The following is a 16,688-nucleotide window of genomic DNA, read 5'->3' on the forward strand; positions in this document are numbered from 1 at the left end:
ACCGGAAAGAGAAATAGAGCTTTGCGCCAATATACTTGTCATTATGATAGCTCTCAGGACGTCCGTGGAACTACTGTCCAATCACAGACAAGATTTACCAGTTGGTCACACATTTGTGACGTCAGCTTCTCAGTACCGTCATTCCTAAATTATTTTGGTAAAAGAAGCAATTCTACAGCCATAAATCAATATAAATCCAGGCGGCCTGATTATCATGATGGTCATAAGCAGTATTTTTAATCTCATGTTGCTCCATGAGGATTAGGGACAAATGTAAAAAAAAAAAAAAAATTAAAGTCAGAATTGATTTTGACTGTAATTTCAGAAACTCTATTTCTTTTCATTTTGTTTCCCAAAAAAAATCATGTATGGCCCTCATCACATGGCATACAAACAATGTCACGTAGCTTCTGTTCATAAAGCACCAAGAGAGTGGGAATAAGATCCACCAGCAACCAAACTCTCTAAACGATAAGCACTGCAGCTTTAAGGAGACGGTAAAACATAATGGTGTAAGGCGTTAAAACGCGATAATGAATGTCCCTTAAGGAGCGCGGTGGTGGCAGGTTTATGAAACAATGTTGTATGTGGGTGTGCGGTGAAAGAGGGAAGAGGGATTTGTCCCCACCACCCAATCCAATCCAACCCAACCCAAGCCAGCAAACGCAGCGCGAGCGTCCAGGAGGGTCACGTGAGCTGCTCAGCTAAGAATGCAGTGACGTGGTGGAGTTCCGTCAGCGTAGAGGTGTCTGACAGCAGAGCCTGCCCGGACCAACAGCTGCTCTGCCCGGCTGCTGAGACTGGGTTCGGTCCGCGGCAGAGGAGAAAACAAAACAAGGAGCGGGCAGGAGGAGAAGGTAGTAGTGCTTTGTTCCCTCTCTCCGGGACTCTGGGAGCATGCTTTTGCAGTAACATGGACTCATAGGTGGAGGGAAGATATTCTTTTTTCTTATTATTTGTATTATTTGTTTTGTTCACTGTGCCCCAGGCTTCCGAGCATCGTGAAGGAGCAGCCGCGCTCCCGCTGCTCCTGCGCCGCCGCTCTCCTCCTCTCCTCGCATCCTTCCAGCGGTTCCAGCTCCGGGTAAAAGCGGACAGGATGCTGCGGGTGTTTTCTCTCACATCGAACGTCGGCTCCGGGAAGTGGCGTGAAGATAAGACGAGGAAACTACAGTGAAGGATTTTTTTATTATTATTATTTTAAATTATTATTGACCAAGTATATAGTGAGGGCTAGAGGAGTATTAAAGAACGGGAAGAGAAGAAGTGGTGGAGGAGGAGAACCTGAAACCTGCACGTTGGGTGAGCTTGCGGGGATGAGGAGGACAGGCAGGGGACTTTGCTGCACATCCAAGATGTCCGTGTGATTAAGAAGACGCATGCAAGCCCGTGGAGGCGGTGATGGCGAGTGAAGGCACCGGGGTCCAGTCGCTGCTTCAGCCCACCACAGCCCCGTCAGCAGCAGCAGCAGCATGAAGGGGAGGAGGAGGTACACGGCTCTGCACGTCTCATCAGTCCTTCCACATCCTCATTATTCATTTAGCCTTCCCCGCCCTCCTCTCCAACCCATTACACCCAGCTCTTCCACCTCTGCCAGCCGCCTTGACTAGTATGCATGCAGCCATCCATCAGTTTCTCCATCTATTTCCTTCCTTTAGCAGCATCCGTCCTCTCCACTTGGCACTTTTCAGACCCCATAGTACTGCAGCTCCTCTCCCCCCCCCCCATGATACAGAAAACCCCTGAGGCAGAAGTGCAAGGCAGACATACCCCTCAAGAAATTAAGAATACTTTAATTTAGCTATTACTTGACTCTCTATAGAGATGGATGTTGATGACAGATTTCATTTCTCCTTGCCCAGAGCGATGGAGTAGTTTTTTCCTCCTCGCTCACCTTTCAGTGACTACATGTACTGGTTGTTCAATATAGTCCATTTTGTCTTAGTTTACATTGAATCAAGTTTAGGAATCACTTACGTGGACCTGTCAAGAGGCAAGGCCAGGAGGGGTTTTCATTGATCCGGTTCAATTAACAGGGCTTTTTATCCACTTCATCACGCACAGCTGCCTGAGCAGTTTGTCAGTGGAAGCTGTGTGCATGGTATAGGGATAGCTGTTAACTGCTGAGATGGACATTTAAGAAAGAAAAGAGAGAGTGAGGAGAAAAGGAAAAAAAAAAAAAAACAGCAGCTAAGCTCACCATCTGGGTGTTCACTCTGCCCACTAGACTATGAAACTTTAATAGGGTCTAATTTTCAAACCGCCTCATAATTTATTGCTGTGGCATCTGAACCGACGTCCTCGAGAAAGAGCCGATGCAAGGAGAATAGAGAATTCAGCTGGGCTTTATTAATGAAGCAAAACAGAAATACTGCTCGGATTGAAATCCAATGGTGAAAGTTGGGGCGGCATTGTAAAGAGAAAGATTCATTATTACTCTCACTGAGGGTTAAAAAAATTAAATTAAAAAAAAGTATGATTATATTTACTTCAGTCGCTGAGTGGCTTAGAGCTGCCAGAGCTTTATTTCCCAGGTGTCTCTTGTTTTTTAAGTTGAGTATTTGCAGTCTGTTTAATGCTGCTGTTACTGCCTTTTTAAAAAAAAAAAAAAAAAAAGGACAAATACATCTAAATGTTCATAGTTATAGTCTGAATAGCACCTGCTTGTGTATTAAAGTACACAACAATTTAATTACTAGCTTTGAAGCTCAGATATAGGATATCTGCCACCGTGCCAGTAAAAAGTGGCGTAGGTTGCAACTAGTAGATGTTTAACGATAAAACTTTCCTCGTATTTGTTTAAGAGGATAATTGATTCAGCAGACTTGTGTGTTTTGCCCCGCCAACTGTTCATATCACTGAAATAACCAAAGTAAAAAAAAAAACAATAAAAGTGTCAAAACGACTTGGCTTCAACAAAACGTAGGATAAGATGAGATAAGATAATCCTTTATTCAAGACAAGTAGAAATAAGGTAAGGAGTATTAAATATTATTAAATACATGCACAAAAACAATATGAAAACAAGATCACAATTGTTGTGATTACACAGTTCTAACCATTAAATTATTTGCTGCATTGATTAGTGTACTTCCATATTCATTTGTGAATTAGCCAACGGCAAAATACCTTTGCAGAGACATGGTTCCTGCTTATGCACTGGCACCAACAGAGAAGAAGAGAATGCCTTTATTGTAACTATACACTTGTACAATGAGATTCAAATCTGTCAGGGGATTGTTTACTTTGTTGCACCAGGGTGGAGCCAAAACACGCTAGTTTTGTTTTTATTAGAACCAGGGCAAATAAAACCAAACAGACTCTATGTTGTGTGATGGAGAGGGCTCAAGTGGCCTGACCCAGATCTGATCAGTGTGTCATGATGAAATGTGAAAGAAAAAAAAAAAAGAGAAATCCATCATCCAGTGACGCTCAACTTTCCTGAATCACTTGTCAGGAAGGCAATCCTCCGTATCCCAGCGGCCCTATCCTAGTTGAGTCACTTATAGGATACACCAAACATTCTCATAAGGGGTCACTTTACTCCAGAAAAAAAAAAAAACATTATTATTCTCTTTTCCTAGCAGCATTTGTCAGTTTGACAAAGTTTGAGCTTGTGAAAACATTACACTTTTACACCTCCTGTGCGTCACCAATGCACACAACAGCAGTGATCCTGAGATGTCATACGCTGTTTTCCTCTGTTCTGTAGTCTCCACGATTCTTTCTGATTTATTTGTTCTCAGTTTTGAACTCTTTGATAATGTTTGCTCGTTTGAGAGTGTGGTGCCTTCTGAGACTTTTTACTTCCTCCCTACGCTGCTGCTAAGTCATCAGCACAGACACTGTACTGACACTTTGCTTGTTGTTTATTTTTTTATTTTACATAATTTATATTGAACACCAGAAATCAGAGAAAGTGTGCAGTGACCATCAGAGTGTCAGGGAAACTGTATTATTTTGGGCGGGCACGGTGGATTTGTGGTTAGCACTGGTACCTCACAGCAAGAAGGTGCTGGGTGCAACCTTTCTGTGTGGAGTTTGCGTGTTTCCTCCCACCCTCAAAACATGTATGAATGTTCGGTTTAGCTGATGCTGCTGCTGTCAGATTGCTAGTAGCAGAGATCCACCTTGAGACTCCTGTGCTGATTTTTTTTGTTGAATTTTTTCTTTATTTATTCTTTTGAGGAACCGTCTCTCTGTCTTTGCCATAACAAACTCTCTGGCTGGTCACACAGAGGTGGGGCTGAAGTTTACCACATGAAGGGCACAGACTTTGACTCTTATGAGGTGACCAATTAATAGTAATTCTGTGGCAGGTTTTATCACTAGTTTATAGGTTAATGTAAAACTATTCCTGGAGTAGTGCAGATAAACCGGGTTTGTGCCCAGGACGAACAGACTTCTTTTAAAAGTGTTTTCTCTGAACCTAGACTGGGACTGAATTCCTTGGACAATTCTTTAAAAGACGAAATCAAAAGCAGATCATAAAAGTAGAAAGGAAATCCCCAAAACTCATCGCTGTCTACAGTGTCAGTGAAGCTAGTTCAGATGTTTTCTCGCTAACATAAGCAAAACAGTAAGAAAAAATGAATTACAGATTCTCTTTTCCTGTCCATTTTTATCAGGGCTGGTTGCTTCAGTTGCTACACTTTCGCAAACTTGGATTGGCGTAACAAATAGTTTTTCTGTGTCACGTGAAAAGAGGGGTGACGCGTTGGTTTCACGTTGGTTTCGCTAAAAAGGAAAACATTTGTCCACTCTGAATCAAAAGGACTACTTAATCTGCTGCATAATTGTGTTGAATATAGCCATTATTCCCAATTAACCGTATGCTACCTAGCAGTAGCATGCTTCTTAGCATGTGGGTCGTCTGTTGTCTTTGCAGCTAGGGAGGGACAGCCCTTCGTCCTTCATCATCATACTTTGAGAGCTCATATAACTAAATCATCGCAACAAACGGTAAACAAACGCCACAGTCTGGGAGGCTCAAACATTCAGTCAGGCCTGGTCTTATCATTACGTAGCAGACAAGCTAATAACAAGCAGACAGCTAATGCTACTTCAATGTCAACAACAAACAAGCTGCTAAACAGTAAACCACCACATCAAACTTGAGCCGCACAGGCTGAAATAAATATCAGGTGAAACAGCAAACAGTCAAAAAAGCTTGGATATTTCACAACTTTATAACCAAACAAAGCTAATTATTGATATTAGACTTATCATTACAAATGAGCTAATGTTAGCCCAAATCCTTCACCACAGAAGCACGTCATGCAGTGTGCTCATGCTACGGTCACCAACATACACATTCACATATATACTGTACATAAACAATAACAAGTATTTACCTATTGAGTAGAAAAGTGGCATCGAGTTAGCTTCTCCAATGTTTGCCCTTGTTTTGTTGCGTGCTCGGTCTGATTCTTTCTTTTTACAGACATTTCCTCCGTTTGTTTTTGGTGGCTTGTTTGTTTACCAGCAAATGGAGTTGTTTTTGAAGGTTGAATGGGTAGTTATCTGACAAAGGGGTTCTCCGCCATCGCATTTCCTTGAACAAATCTATCTGTCTTAAGTACTTTCACTGTAGCGTAGTGGCATTTTTGTGTCAACTGTCACTTTAAATCGTGTGACAATATTTGTTTTTATATATTTGTGATTGAATTTTAAACCTGCAGTTTTAGTGATTTAATTATTTATTCCTTTTTTTGGATTCTGTTTTGCCTCTGTTTGGTCTCCATGAACGGAAACAATTTAACATTTGTCGTGTACTGTGTCTGGGGCTCTGTCAAACCTGGCTGAAGTAGTGTTTGTGCGTTCTTCACGTGGACGTTTCTTCGCGTTTTCAGTTATTCAGTGCTCAGTTATCTCGCTTTAGTAGCACAAAGCCTCTCTTGACATACATCTCTTGCTTCCTGTGTGTAGTGTTGCTAAAGTGACAAACACAGACGGACTGGTGTGGATAGGCTTAGTCAGCATCATCTGAACTCAGACATCTGTTAAATACGATTCAGTTTATAAATGTTCTGCTTTGAATCCAGTTCAAACAAAGACATTGGTAACGTGTTGGATAAAGGCAATTCATGATGACTGCATTACAGAGGTGTACTGCTGTCTTTTACGTTACAGCTTAAAAGAAACATGCGAGATAACTCTCACCGAATCAGATGGAGAGAGATTAAAGTTAGGGAGAGTGACAATGCCATCCCTCACCTCCACTACGCTTGTTTTCTTGGCAGTCTTTGAGAGCTCTTTGCTGCAGTCAGATGGTAAAAAACCACGGCTCTATTATGGGATGTGCCGGAATGGGGGCCAGAACCTACCTCCTGTGTCATTATGAAAATAGGTTAATAATTTATCCAATATTTGATTTTATCTGTTTTTTTAGTATGTATTTGCCATTGAAGCTGTTTGAAAATTCTCCATCTCCCTTTAGATGCATTTAAATCAGATTTTAGAAGAGATAGAATGATAGAGAGCAAGATGGGGACCTTTCATTACTACCTATATAATTCCTATATAAAAAGGATTTAACATACTTACTATCATCGTCATTATTCGCAAGACCTGAGACTTGGAACAGGCATCATTTGCTGTTGCACAGTGGACATGTTTGTTTGTTCTTGGTATCTGTGTGTCACCCGTGAACACAGATGCAGTGAGCCCGAGAGGTTCCTCTGTACTGTATTGTCTCCATGATTCTTTATGATCTATTTGTTCTCATTGATGACTCTTTGTTAATGTTTCCTCAATGGATAGCATTGTTGCTATGCCATCATCACAGCTTACCAGGCAGGACAAAGTGCCTACTTTGAAATGATGGGTCTGGTTCTGACAGCCCGTCTGTTATTATTTAGTTTCTAATTTATTTTACATCGATGTGTGTATTAACATAATTTACACAGCACATCTGAAGTCCCAGAGAAAGCATGCAGTGACTGTCAGCGTGTCAGGGTAAGGAAACTCAGTGAAGCTTATATAAACCCCATTTCCTTCCAGCTGATGGTGCTGCTGTCAGATTGTTACTAGCAGAGATCCACCTTGAGAATCCTGTTCTGATACTTGCTGATTCTTGAGCTGGTATTTTTTAAATGTATTTATATATTATATTTTAGGTTTCAAATACACTGTAATTTTACAATTGTATAAGTGCAATATATATATGTATATGTTTATTATATATGTATATGTGTAATATCAAGCCCTTACTGTATATATTCTGGAAACTGTCTATAACTTACATTCTTTTTTACTATACAACTATACAACTTTATAGTTGTATTGTTGATATCTTTCTATAGTGTACTTTCTTGGAAATGCATGTTTATTATTTATTATCTTTGCTGTCTTTGCTGCTGTGACAATATACATTTCCCCACTGCGGGACTAATGAAGAATTATCTCTGTCTTGCCATAACAAAGTCTCTTGTTCACTTTTGTTGTGTTGTTCAGTCACTCGTGAGAACACATATTCTGACTCATATAAAGTCACTCATTGTCCAAATAGTTGAAGAGTAATTCAGAAATCGATTCATCGAATGATCATTGCAGCCCTCGATCATGTAAAACTATTCCTGGTTTTGTAAAATGTCGAGGAGCTGTGCAGCTGAAGTGGGTTTGTGCTCAGGATGATGAGGGATTAAGATGAGACTCCAGCAGCGCTGAGGGTAGAGGCATGGACTCACAAACAGCCTTCAAGTGTTTGCTCTGAACCTGAGCCTCGGACTGAATTCCTGAGACGATTCTTTAAAAGACAAAATAAAAAGCAGATCACAAAAGTACATATGAAATCCCCAAAACTCGTCTCTCTGTAGGCCAAGCTTGTTCAGATGTTTCTTGCTAACACAAGGAAAGTGGAGCTTGCACAGAGAGGATGTGAAGTAAAAGCTGCTTCTAAAGAAAAAAGAAATGGTGTTGCTTAAGACTTTGTTTGTTTTTTGCCTCACAAAAATGCTGTCAGTGAAGACTTGAGAGTCAGGGCAGAGTCTCAAATTAAATAGAAACAAAGCAGTGGGCGTTCTTCTTGCTCTGCACTGGCCCCTTTCATTGGTGTTAACAACAGTGTTCTCACCAGACAGATGTTGGAGAGTCCTCCTCCAGGGTTTTTTGGAGAGTTAAGGCTAAATTGCAGTGCAAACAGCCTGCTTTTCATTCAGATGTCAAGCAGACATTATTATAACAAACTGATAACCTCTATGGCAATAGGGGAACATAATCGGGGTACTAGAGCAGTACTAGGTTAGGATTAGGGCCAAGAAATGGACCGAGGTTAAGGTTATGGACCAGGATAAGACTGGGCCAAGAAATAAGGGCTGAGATTAGGGTTCTTGTATTGAGAACGGGCTAGACAAGGTTGCAAAGTCTGCTTTTTATAGCCAACTTTTTGTGTGGAAGCTGAGAGTGGCCATGGTTGCTTCTATATTTTTTTTTTCATTCCGTTATCTTGAGATCACGGAGTAATCATGTCGTTATCACGATTATGAGATAAATTAATGTGCTGTGTCAGGATTACAAGGCTCATTTTCTGGTGATAATGATAAATGAATACCTTATCTCGGAATAACAAAACTTGTTTGCCCATCTATCTGGCTGTCTCTCGATAACACGCAATGCAATTACTGGGGGCTTTTGTCTTAAGTGTAGTTGTTTATTTGGGCTCCCTCTAACAAAAATGCCCATTTTGTTGAGTGAGCTCATGCTTGTCCCATTTAACTCTGATTCCTCGCCTTGGTTGGTGTGTTGGTATTCTCCAAGGAAAGGCAGAGTCACTACTGCTAACAACGACTGGAAACAGACACTGTATTAAAAACAACTAAGGTGAACTTTATAAGGTGTGTGATTTCGTCACAATCCTAACCAGTTTTGGTGAATTTGTTTTGTTCTTGTATTTAATAGGGTTGTGTTTTCATTCTTGTTGTGTTTTTTTGTGGATTTTCTGTTTTATTTTATTTATTTTCACCTCTTGTCATGTCACTTCCTGGTCTTTGTCTGCTTTCCCGCCTTTTAGATTACCTGCCCCGCCCTAATTAGTTTAACCTGTGTCTTGTTGTCTCGCCCCTCCCAGTCTGTATATATACTCACCCTTTTCCCTCAGATCTGTTTTGCTACTTCTGGTTTGCTCCTTGTGTCCTGTTCCCCTGTGGTTTTGATCTCTGAAAGTCTTTTTTACATGATCCCTGTGACCTTTGCTCTGCTTTGCTATCATTACTTGAGCTTGCCTTATTTTTACTTGCACTTAGCTGAGATGGCCAGTTAAATGTCCAGTGTGTGTGTGTGTTCTGTTGAATATAGAAGGGCTTTAGTTTTATTTAAATCACTGTATTTGAATAACACATGCATCCACAACAATTAGGACAATATTGGTCCCAGATTGAATCTAGTGTCCCCAGGTTCACACTGAAATACTACATAAGGAGTCAGATTTTTGCAGATGCAATACATTAAAGTTTGTTGTGTATTTGGGTACTGCAGTGAAAGCAAACTGAGTCAATGAGACAATGTGAAAGTTGTATCCGTGTTTATGAAGCACTAGTCTTGATACTCTTTGTAAATGTTCTTTGTTACATTTCTTCTTCATACTGCAGGGAAAACCTAAAGGTGAAGGATGACTGAGACACATTAACTGATTAGCTTTGTGCAACTAATTCAGTTTATGCTGCTAATGAGCATATGTTTTGAGAATCTGCCATAAATCAGTCACGTTTCAGGCATAAATACCAAACCTTTGCTGCTTTTCTTTTCTGAAATGTGAGCATTTGCATCTTTCCTCGTCTTTTAAGGATGAATATCTTGTGGGTTTATGTTACTCGGTACAGAAACATCTGAAGATGTTGTCTGGTTGGGAAAACTAAAATATGTATGTATGAGTTACAACCATTTTAATCACAGAGGAGGTCATGGGCAAATTATTCTCTCATGAAAGTGTTGGTTCTGCGTCAGCTAACACACAACTTCTTTGATGAAGTTCTCCACACATCAAGGAATTTGTTTTAAGAACTCTGAGCTGTTATTTCTTTACCTTGATGAAAACCATGAGCCTCAACACTTCTTAGCTGGGAATGCCAACTATTGTTTTACTGTTTTCTGTAATACTACTATTGTTATTAGAATTATTTCATTATCTGTGGTCATTATCACGTCCTACAATTTTCAGCCAACTAGAGCAATACGCACATCAGAACATTCGACTCGATCTTGCAACTATTCCTCTAATTATTTGCACAGCCTAAATATAGCTTCAACCCAATCCTCAACAAGGCAATCAGAGATGGCAGACTTCACCCCATTCACGCAACAAGCCTCTGGCGGCCTCTGCTGGTCAAAATGGCAAGTGCGTCAACACAAACAAACAGACAGACACACAGAACCACCAAAAAAAATACTAGGATGAATCTGTGGTGTGAAGTAAAAATGAGGTTCTGCCTCATAAGGACCAGGCTTTGGTCTCCGTGAGGATTACTGGTCCTGAACAGGTCAGTGTTTATGCCAGAACAGTTCCTAATGTTAGTGAGAGCACCTCATTGACATTATACATTCCCTAGCACCTTACCCTAAGCTAAGTGCCTAACCCTAACCTAAACCCAATTCCTGTGGTATACTTCCGTGCACATACCCTGGACGCTGGTGTACTCACACGCCAGGGTCTTGTAGTATCCCACTTCACCAATGGGTAGCGGTACAAGGAAGAAAGGAAGGAAGGACGCCTTGGACACGTCTGATTAGAAAGGTTCGTTGGGCAGGGGAGTCGGGGCGTCAGCCCGTTAGAGGGTTGCCAGGTTGAGGCTTGGATCCTATCCTACTTCTGTTGTTCTGTTTTTTCTGCTTGGTGAGCGGGGCTTATTCTCCACCTACCAGTGGGGTGGAAGTACTCTAAAACCAGTTGTTAACCCTGAAAAAGCCCTTTAAAGTTGTGGGACCCAGACAAAATGTCCTCACATGGTCAAAATGTCCTCCTCAAAGATGGTTTTGTAATTTTTGGACCTCACAAAGATATGCCTACAAGTACACACTTACACAAATTTTGTTCAAGTTCAAAATGATGAAAATGATGTGGTGACTGGATGACGACTGTCACTTTAAAGCAATGTCGCCTCACATATTCAGTCAGCCTAGTTTCAGAAAGGCACAATTTCACCTCTAACATCAGTGAACAGACTCTGTGAACAGCTTCACTCATAGAACCTGTATTTTTCCTCAGGAAAAAAAAATAATGCTGAATGAAGGTCATATTCTTATCGACATCACCAAAAGTGTTTTTGCTTGCATTACACACTTTGTGGAAGCATTTACAGGCAAGACCGTTTATGTAGGCGTGGAACCACAGGAAAGTACTTGTGGAGACTGGTATACCTTGCTGTGAGGTCTTGTTTTTTTTCTCCTCCACGTTGACAGAGACAACCCTATAAGGTATGCCTGATATTTCACTGCTGTGTCACTCTCCCAGCCTTTGTTGTAATTATTGACCGCTGCAGAATTGCTGGGGCTTTAATTAGTGCTAGTGTGACTAATTGTCTTGCATGGAAGTGACATTGATGGGAGGCAAGAAAATGAATTAATGAGGAGAGGCAGATTAAATGGAACAGCTGAAAAGTAAAAATTGATGCCTGGTGTAGCAGTCGAGATGACATTTACATCGCAAACAAAAAAAAAATATAAAGTCATTCATGGTTGCCTACACACGAATGTGTGGGTGGGTGGGCATCCATTATATGTGTACATATATGTATATAAATATGTGTTTGTGTGCCTGTGTGCTCTTCATCAGAGCTCAAATGTAACCGGATGTTCATTTAGTTGACAGGAGAAATGTCTCAAGCTCTGGATATGCTTCGATGTAAAGTATGTTAACCTTTAAAACAAAGCCAGCCCTGGCCTCTCTCATTCTCCTGTAATTGCTTGCGCTGGGCTAGCTCACTCGGCTGAAAAGGTTATCGTGTTCCTTGACAGTTGTCGTGGCGAACGAGCAAACATATAGCAGGAAATTATAATGGGAAGTTTAGGGAATCTGCCCCCACGCTGAGCTGATAATGTAGCATTTGGACAAAAGTGTCCAGTTGCTTCATATCTTTAAAATTATCAAAAAAGCAGGCAAAGCGACACAAAGGAAACACAAGCCGAACCTAAATTAATACACCCACTAAGGAAGGATGGATGGATTCAAGAATTGCACTGCTGCTACATTAATATTCACTGGAGTACAGCACAACCTGCAAGTTTCTGCTGGCATATTCTGTTTTCTCTAGTGTGTGTGTGTGTTGTGCCAGTTAGCCCTGCACAGCAATGATGATGTTGGTATCTTGTGTGAACATAATTATGTGTCTATGCACACAAGTGATTATGTGTGCAGTGTGTGCTTTCTGTGTATATCATTAAGTCTGCTCTACATTAGATTCAGGGTTATTGTGTGTTCCTCTGAGCACAAAAAAATGATTATGTGTGCAGTATTTGGTGTGCATATGATTATACACAGTGCACGGTAAAAAAAAAAAGAAGAAAAGAAAATTGTGCTTGTGTAAACTGATTATTTGCAGTGGTGATTTAAAGAATCAATGGCTGTATACAGGATTGCCTTTGTTGCCCTTCCTTGGTACACAATTCCCCGCGGACAACGGATGCGGTCTTATGTGTACATATGTGTGCATTTGCATGGATACATTTGGGTGCTGTTCGTTGACCTCGATGTTCTGTGTTTAGATAGATTAGATAAGACAGCAAAGATATACATATGTTTCGTCTTTCTGCTGCTCCCTCTCTAGGGATCGCCACAGATGATGCGCATATTTTATTTGGCTGAGATTTTTAGGAGGAGGGTTGCATTCGGCACAAGGAGTGCACTAGGAGTGTTGCTGGGGTAATTTACAGTGTCCATTTAACAATGAGCAAAGGGGATTGGGCACCTTGGTCAGGGGTTTGCCCTGGCGGGGACTCAAATCGGCAACTCTTTTGGTCACAATCCAAGTTCTCTTTCCGCTTTGACATGGGCTCCCCAATAGATAGCAAAAAAATAAATACAATTATTCATATCATTCAAATTAACAAAGCAAAACAAGCCTTTGACATTGTATTGTGGTTTGCCATTAAGTGTAAGGATGGATTGGTGTATAAATGTGTGGGATCCTGTATGTATGGTGATATTTATTCCTGTTTGTGTTTGAAGATGTAGCATCCTGGGTGGCCAAAGCTTGATAACAGGGAGCAGAGATAAGCTGAGGGTGCAAGGAGAATAGTAGGTTGGAGCCTGTTGTCTTTAGAAGCTGGTGCATTCCACAGAACCTGGACCCTGAAAACTCATTCTGACAGATTCATCTCCTCCCTCGCTTTCCATGCGTGGTGGGGGGCTGATGACACTCGCTCGCCCAAGCAGCTCTGTGAAGTGTTAGCCGGCACCACATTGAGCGAACCTGCAATTTATAAATCTGCCCTCGGCATTAAGCTGAATAATGGCATGCAAGAGGCAGTCACCGGTGTGCCAGCACCAGCTCACAAAGAACTGTCTGTGCTCACTATTTTTTTTTTTTTTAGATGTTCTCAACAGTGAGATGAGTTCATGATGGTCTCAAATGTAACCTTTTTCTGTCATTGTGTAAAGCAAATAGAAAATGTGATCATAGAGAGTATGTTGTGTTTTGTACTGTATCTCAGCAACCAGGTCCACATCTGGATGTGCCTGTTTTTGCAATCACACAGATGCACTGTGTACACAGAATGCTTTGCAGCAGCTGTATTCCCCTCTGTCACTGACATGCCTGCAACAGTGTTTTCATAATCCCCCATTTTATTTGCCCTGGAAGCCTTATCCCAACAGCTTGCTGTGTTCTACAACCCTGTCCTATCAAAGATGCTGCGATGCTATCATATTGTTTCAGCCTCTCCCTTTCAAAATGTTTAGTCTGTTTACCAAAAGTACCATTTATCAAAGTGGGTACTGCTTCCACAGAAAGCTGTAATTGGGGCTTTTGTATCTGACAGAAATGAATTCTGATTTATTCTGTGTGTTCCATAACCAACCATAAATAAAACGATTATGAAACGAAACGTCAGTGCTTCCCACAAGTAGGATAAAATACCCATCTGCAACTGAGACAATTGACACATGGCTCCGTGCCAGTGGATAGGAGGTGTTTTTGGACCACTGCCACTGCTGATTTATCTTTCTTTTTCCCACTTTTTAGATCAGAGAGAGCAAACACAGAGGAGGTGACCCTTATCATATCCTGAAGGAGACAAGACATAGAGCAAGACCCCCGTGTTTGGCTACTGTGCCAGTGCCTTCCTAACTCCACCGGCTTCAAGTTCCACTGGTGGCCTCGGACGTTCCCTTCTCCACTCACTCCATCCCATCTGCCAGCTCAGACCCTCTGACTGTTGGCAACCACATGTTTGAAGTGACTGTATATGACTGCCGCCGCCGCCCATTCTTGAGCAGCAGCAATTTCTTGCGATCCCAATCTGCACCATGCAGTGGAGACGGCGGCACTGCTGTCCCATCAAGATGACCTGGACCATTAAGCGTTCACTTTTTCGGACCCATGTGGCAGGCCTCCTCTCACTGGCTCTGCTCTTTACCTTTGTTTTATTTTTCAGTCATCAGGACTGGCTGCCAGGACGCAGTGGACCCCGGGAAAACCCACTGACCTACACCATTAGGGGATTTCGCAGCCCCAAGGGAGAAGCTAACCAAAGTAGCTCCCTGAGGAGCCTGTGGAAGGAAGCAGGATATGCAGGGCCAAAGACTTTTCTCAACCTCAGCTCTCTGCTGGCAGATGGGATGGCAGGAGAGGCCGGAGGAGGTGGAGGAGGAACCAGGATGGGTGTAATGGGGCTCGGGGACTCCATGAGCGCTAACAACAGTTTACAGAAGGAGATGGGTGTTGGAGGGAGGCTCAGTGCTCAACCTTACCGATACATCCTGAATGAACCCTTCAAGTGCAAGGATGCCACGCCTTTCCTCATACTCCTCATCGCCGCAGAACCCGGCCAGGCTGCTGCCCGCAACGCCATCCGTCAGACATGGGGGAATGAGAGTGTAGCAATGGGCTTGGGATTTGTCCGTATCTTCCTGCTTGGAAAAGGAAAGAGCTCTGACGCCTACCTTCAGAGCAGCATCGAGGAAGAGAGCCGTGTTTACCATGACATCATTCAACAGGACTACCAGGACACTTACTACAACCTGACCGTCAAAACCCTGATGGGCATGAACTGGGTGGCCACCTATTGCCCACATGCCTCCTATGTGATGAAGACAGACAGCGACATGTTTGTCAACACCGAGTATCTCATCCAAAAGCTGCTGAAGCCTGAGCTGCCACCTAAGCAAAGATACTTCACTGGCTACCTGATGAGGGGTTATGCACCAAACAGAAACAAGGACAGCAAGTGGTACATGCCGCCGGAGCTGTACCCAAGCGAGCGCTACCCAACATTCTGCTCAGGCACGGGGTATGTGTTCTCAGGGGACTTGCCCGAGCTGATCTACCAGGCCTCTCTTAGCATACGCAGGCTGCATTTGGAGGATGTTTACGTGGGGATCTGCTTGGCAAAGCTGCGAATCGACCCGGCACCCCCTCCCAATGAGTTCCTCTTCAACCACTGGCGGGTTTCGTACTCCAGTTGTAAGTACAGCCACCTGATCACATCACATCAGTTCCTCCCAAATGAACTCATCAAGTACTGGAACCACTTGCAGAGCAACAAGCAAAACGCCTGCATCAATGTGATCAAGGACAAGAACGGCAGGTACAGACACCGAAAGTTTCACGGGGAGAGACCTCCGTGATACGTCCTGTGACAAACACCCACTTCAAAAAAAGAAAGAAGGGAAATAGGCACACTCTAACTGCAGCCATTGGAGGGCATGTTGAACTCGAAGCACTATACACTATATGGGAAAAAGCACATTGTTTTTGGTATTGTGTACAGTTGATGATCCAAACTATTTTTTTAATTTGAGAAAAAAACATTATTAATTATTGTAAAAGTGGTGAGCTGTTTCTGAGGGGAGGCCATGTCTGTGTTCATGATTATTCAGGTGCCAACAGAAAGGTGATTATTTATACTACAGTTTATGTGTAGCTTCTCCTCTACCAAAGGGTAGTACAGTATGTCACACTACAAATCTTAGAAATATGAAAAACAAAACACACGATCGTGTTTACACAGACAAAGGGAAATGTATGTGTATTATGTCAAAAGTTACACTACCTAAATATGAATGAAAGTATCTTTGACATTGACCAGTTATGCTGCCCTGTTTTTCTGTGTTTACTTCACACAACACTAAGGTTTATCTGTCATGTACTGTATTTTATTTTGAAGAAAATCGACACAAAAATCACCCAGAATCACATCAAGAGATGACTGAGATTGTATTTTTTAAAGCTTTACATTGAGTATGACTGCACTTGAGCAAATGTGCAATGAATCAATTAACAATTAAATGTATTGAAGTCATTTTTTTGTTGGAAACTGTGTGTGTGTTTTTCTCTGGGATCCTTCATTCAGGGGCCACACAGTGACATGGTGGTCAATATTTGCTGCCTCACAGCAAGCAGGTCAGCGGTTTGAATCCCAGTTCCTTACTCAGGTTTCATCCCACAGTTCAAAGGCATGTAGATTGCGATTAGGTGAACTGGAGTCTCTAAATGGGGACTGTAAGTGTGACAGGTCATTTGTCTCTGTGATGGACT

At 42.1% G+C, this 16,688-nt stretch overlaps 1 protein-coding gene across 2 annotated transcripts; it reads left to right on the forward strand.

Annotated features, from left to right (window-relative positions):
- Positions 1–629: 629 nt before the first annotated feature.
- b3galt2 (UDP-Gal:betaGlcNAc beta 1,3-galactosyltransferase, polypeptide 2) lies at positions 630–16,452 on the forward strand. 2 transcript variants are annotated; one of them, XM_058639076.1, is made up of 3 exons: positions 630–857; positions 989–1,489; positions 14,175–16,452. In XM_058639076.1, the coding sequence occupies exon 3, from the start codon at positions 14,459–14,461 to the stop codon at positions 15,776–15,778; it is 1,320 nt and encodes a 439-aa protein (XP_058495059.1). In that variant the 5' UTR covers positions 630–857; positions 989–1,489; positions 14,175–14,458; the 3' UTR covers positions 15,779–16,452. The 2 variants fall into 2 exon arrangements, with proteins under 2 accessions (XP_058495059.1, XP_058495058.1); XM_058639075.1 differs by having other exon boundaries at positions 630–1,489.
- Positions 16,453–16,688: the final 236 nt, after the last annotated feature.

Source organism: Solea solea, chromosome 9 (assembly GCF_958295425.1).
Source record: "Solea solea chromosome 9, fSolSol10.1, whole genome shotgun sequence".
Lineage (NCBI taxonomy): Eukaryota > Metazoa > Chordata > Actinopteri > Pleuronectiformes > Soleidae > Solea > Solea solea.

Bases quoted from the DNA above. Each gene is read 5' to 3' on its own strand.
- b3galt2 (XM_058639075.1), top strand. From the start codon at position 14,459: ATGCAGTGGAGACGGCGGCACTGCTGTCCCATCAAGATGACCTGGACC.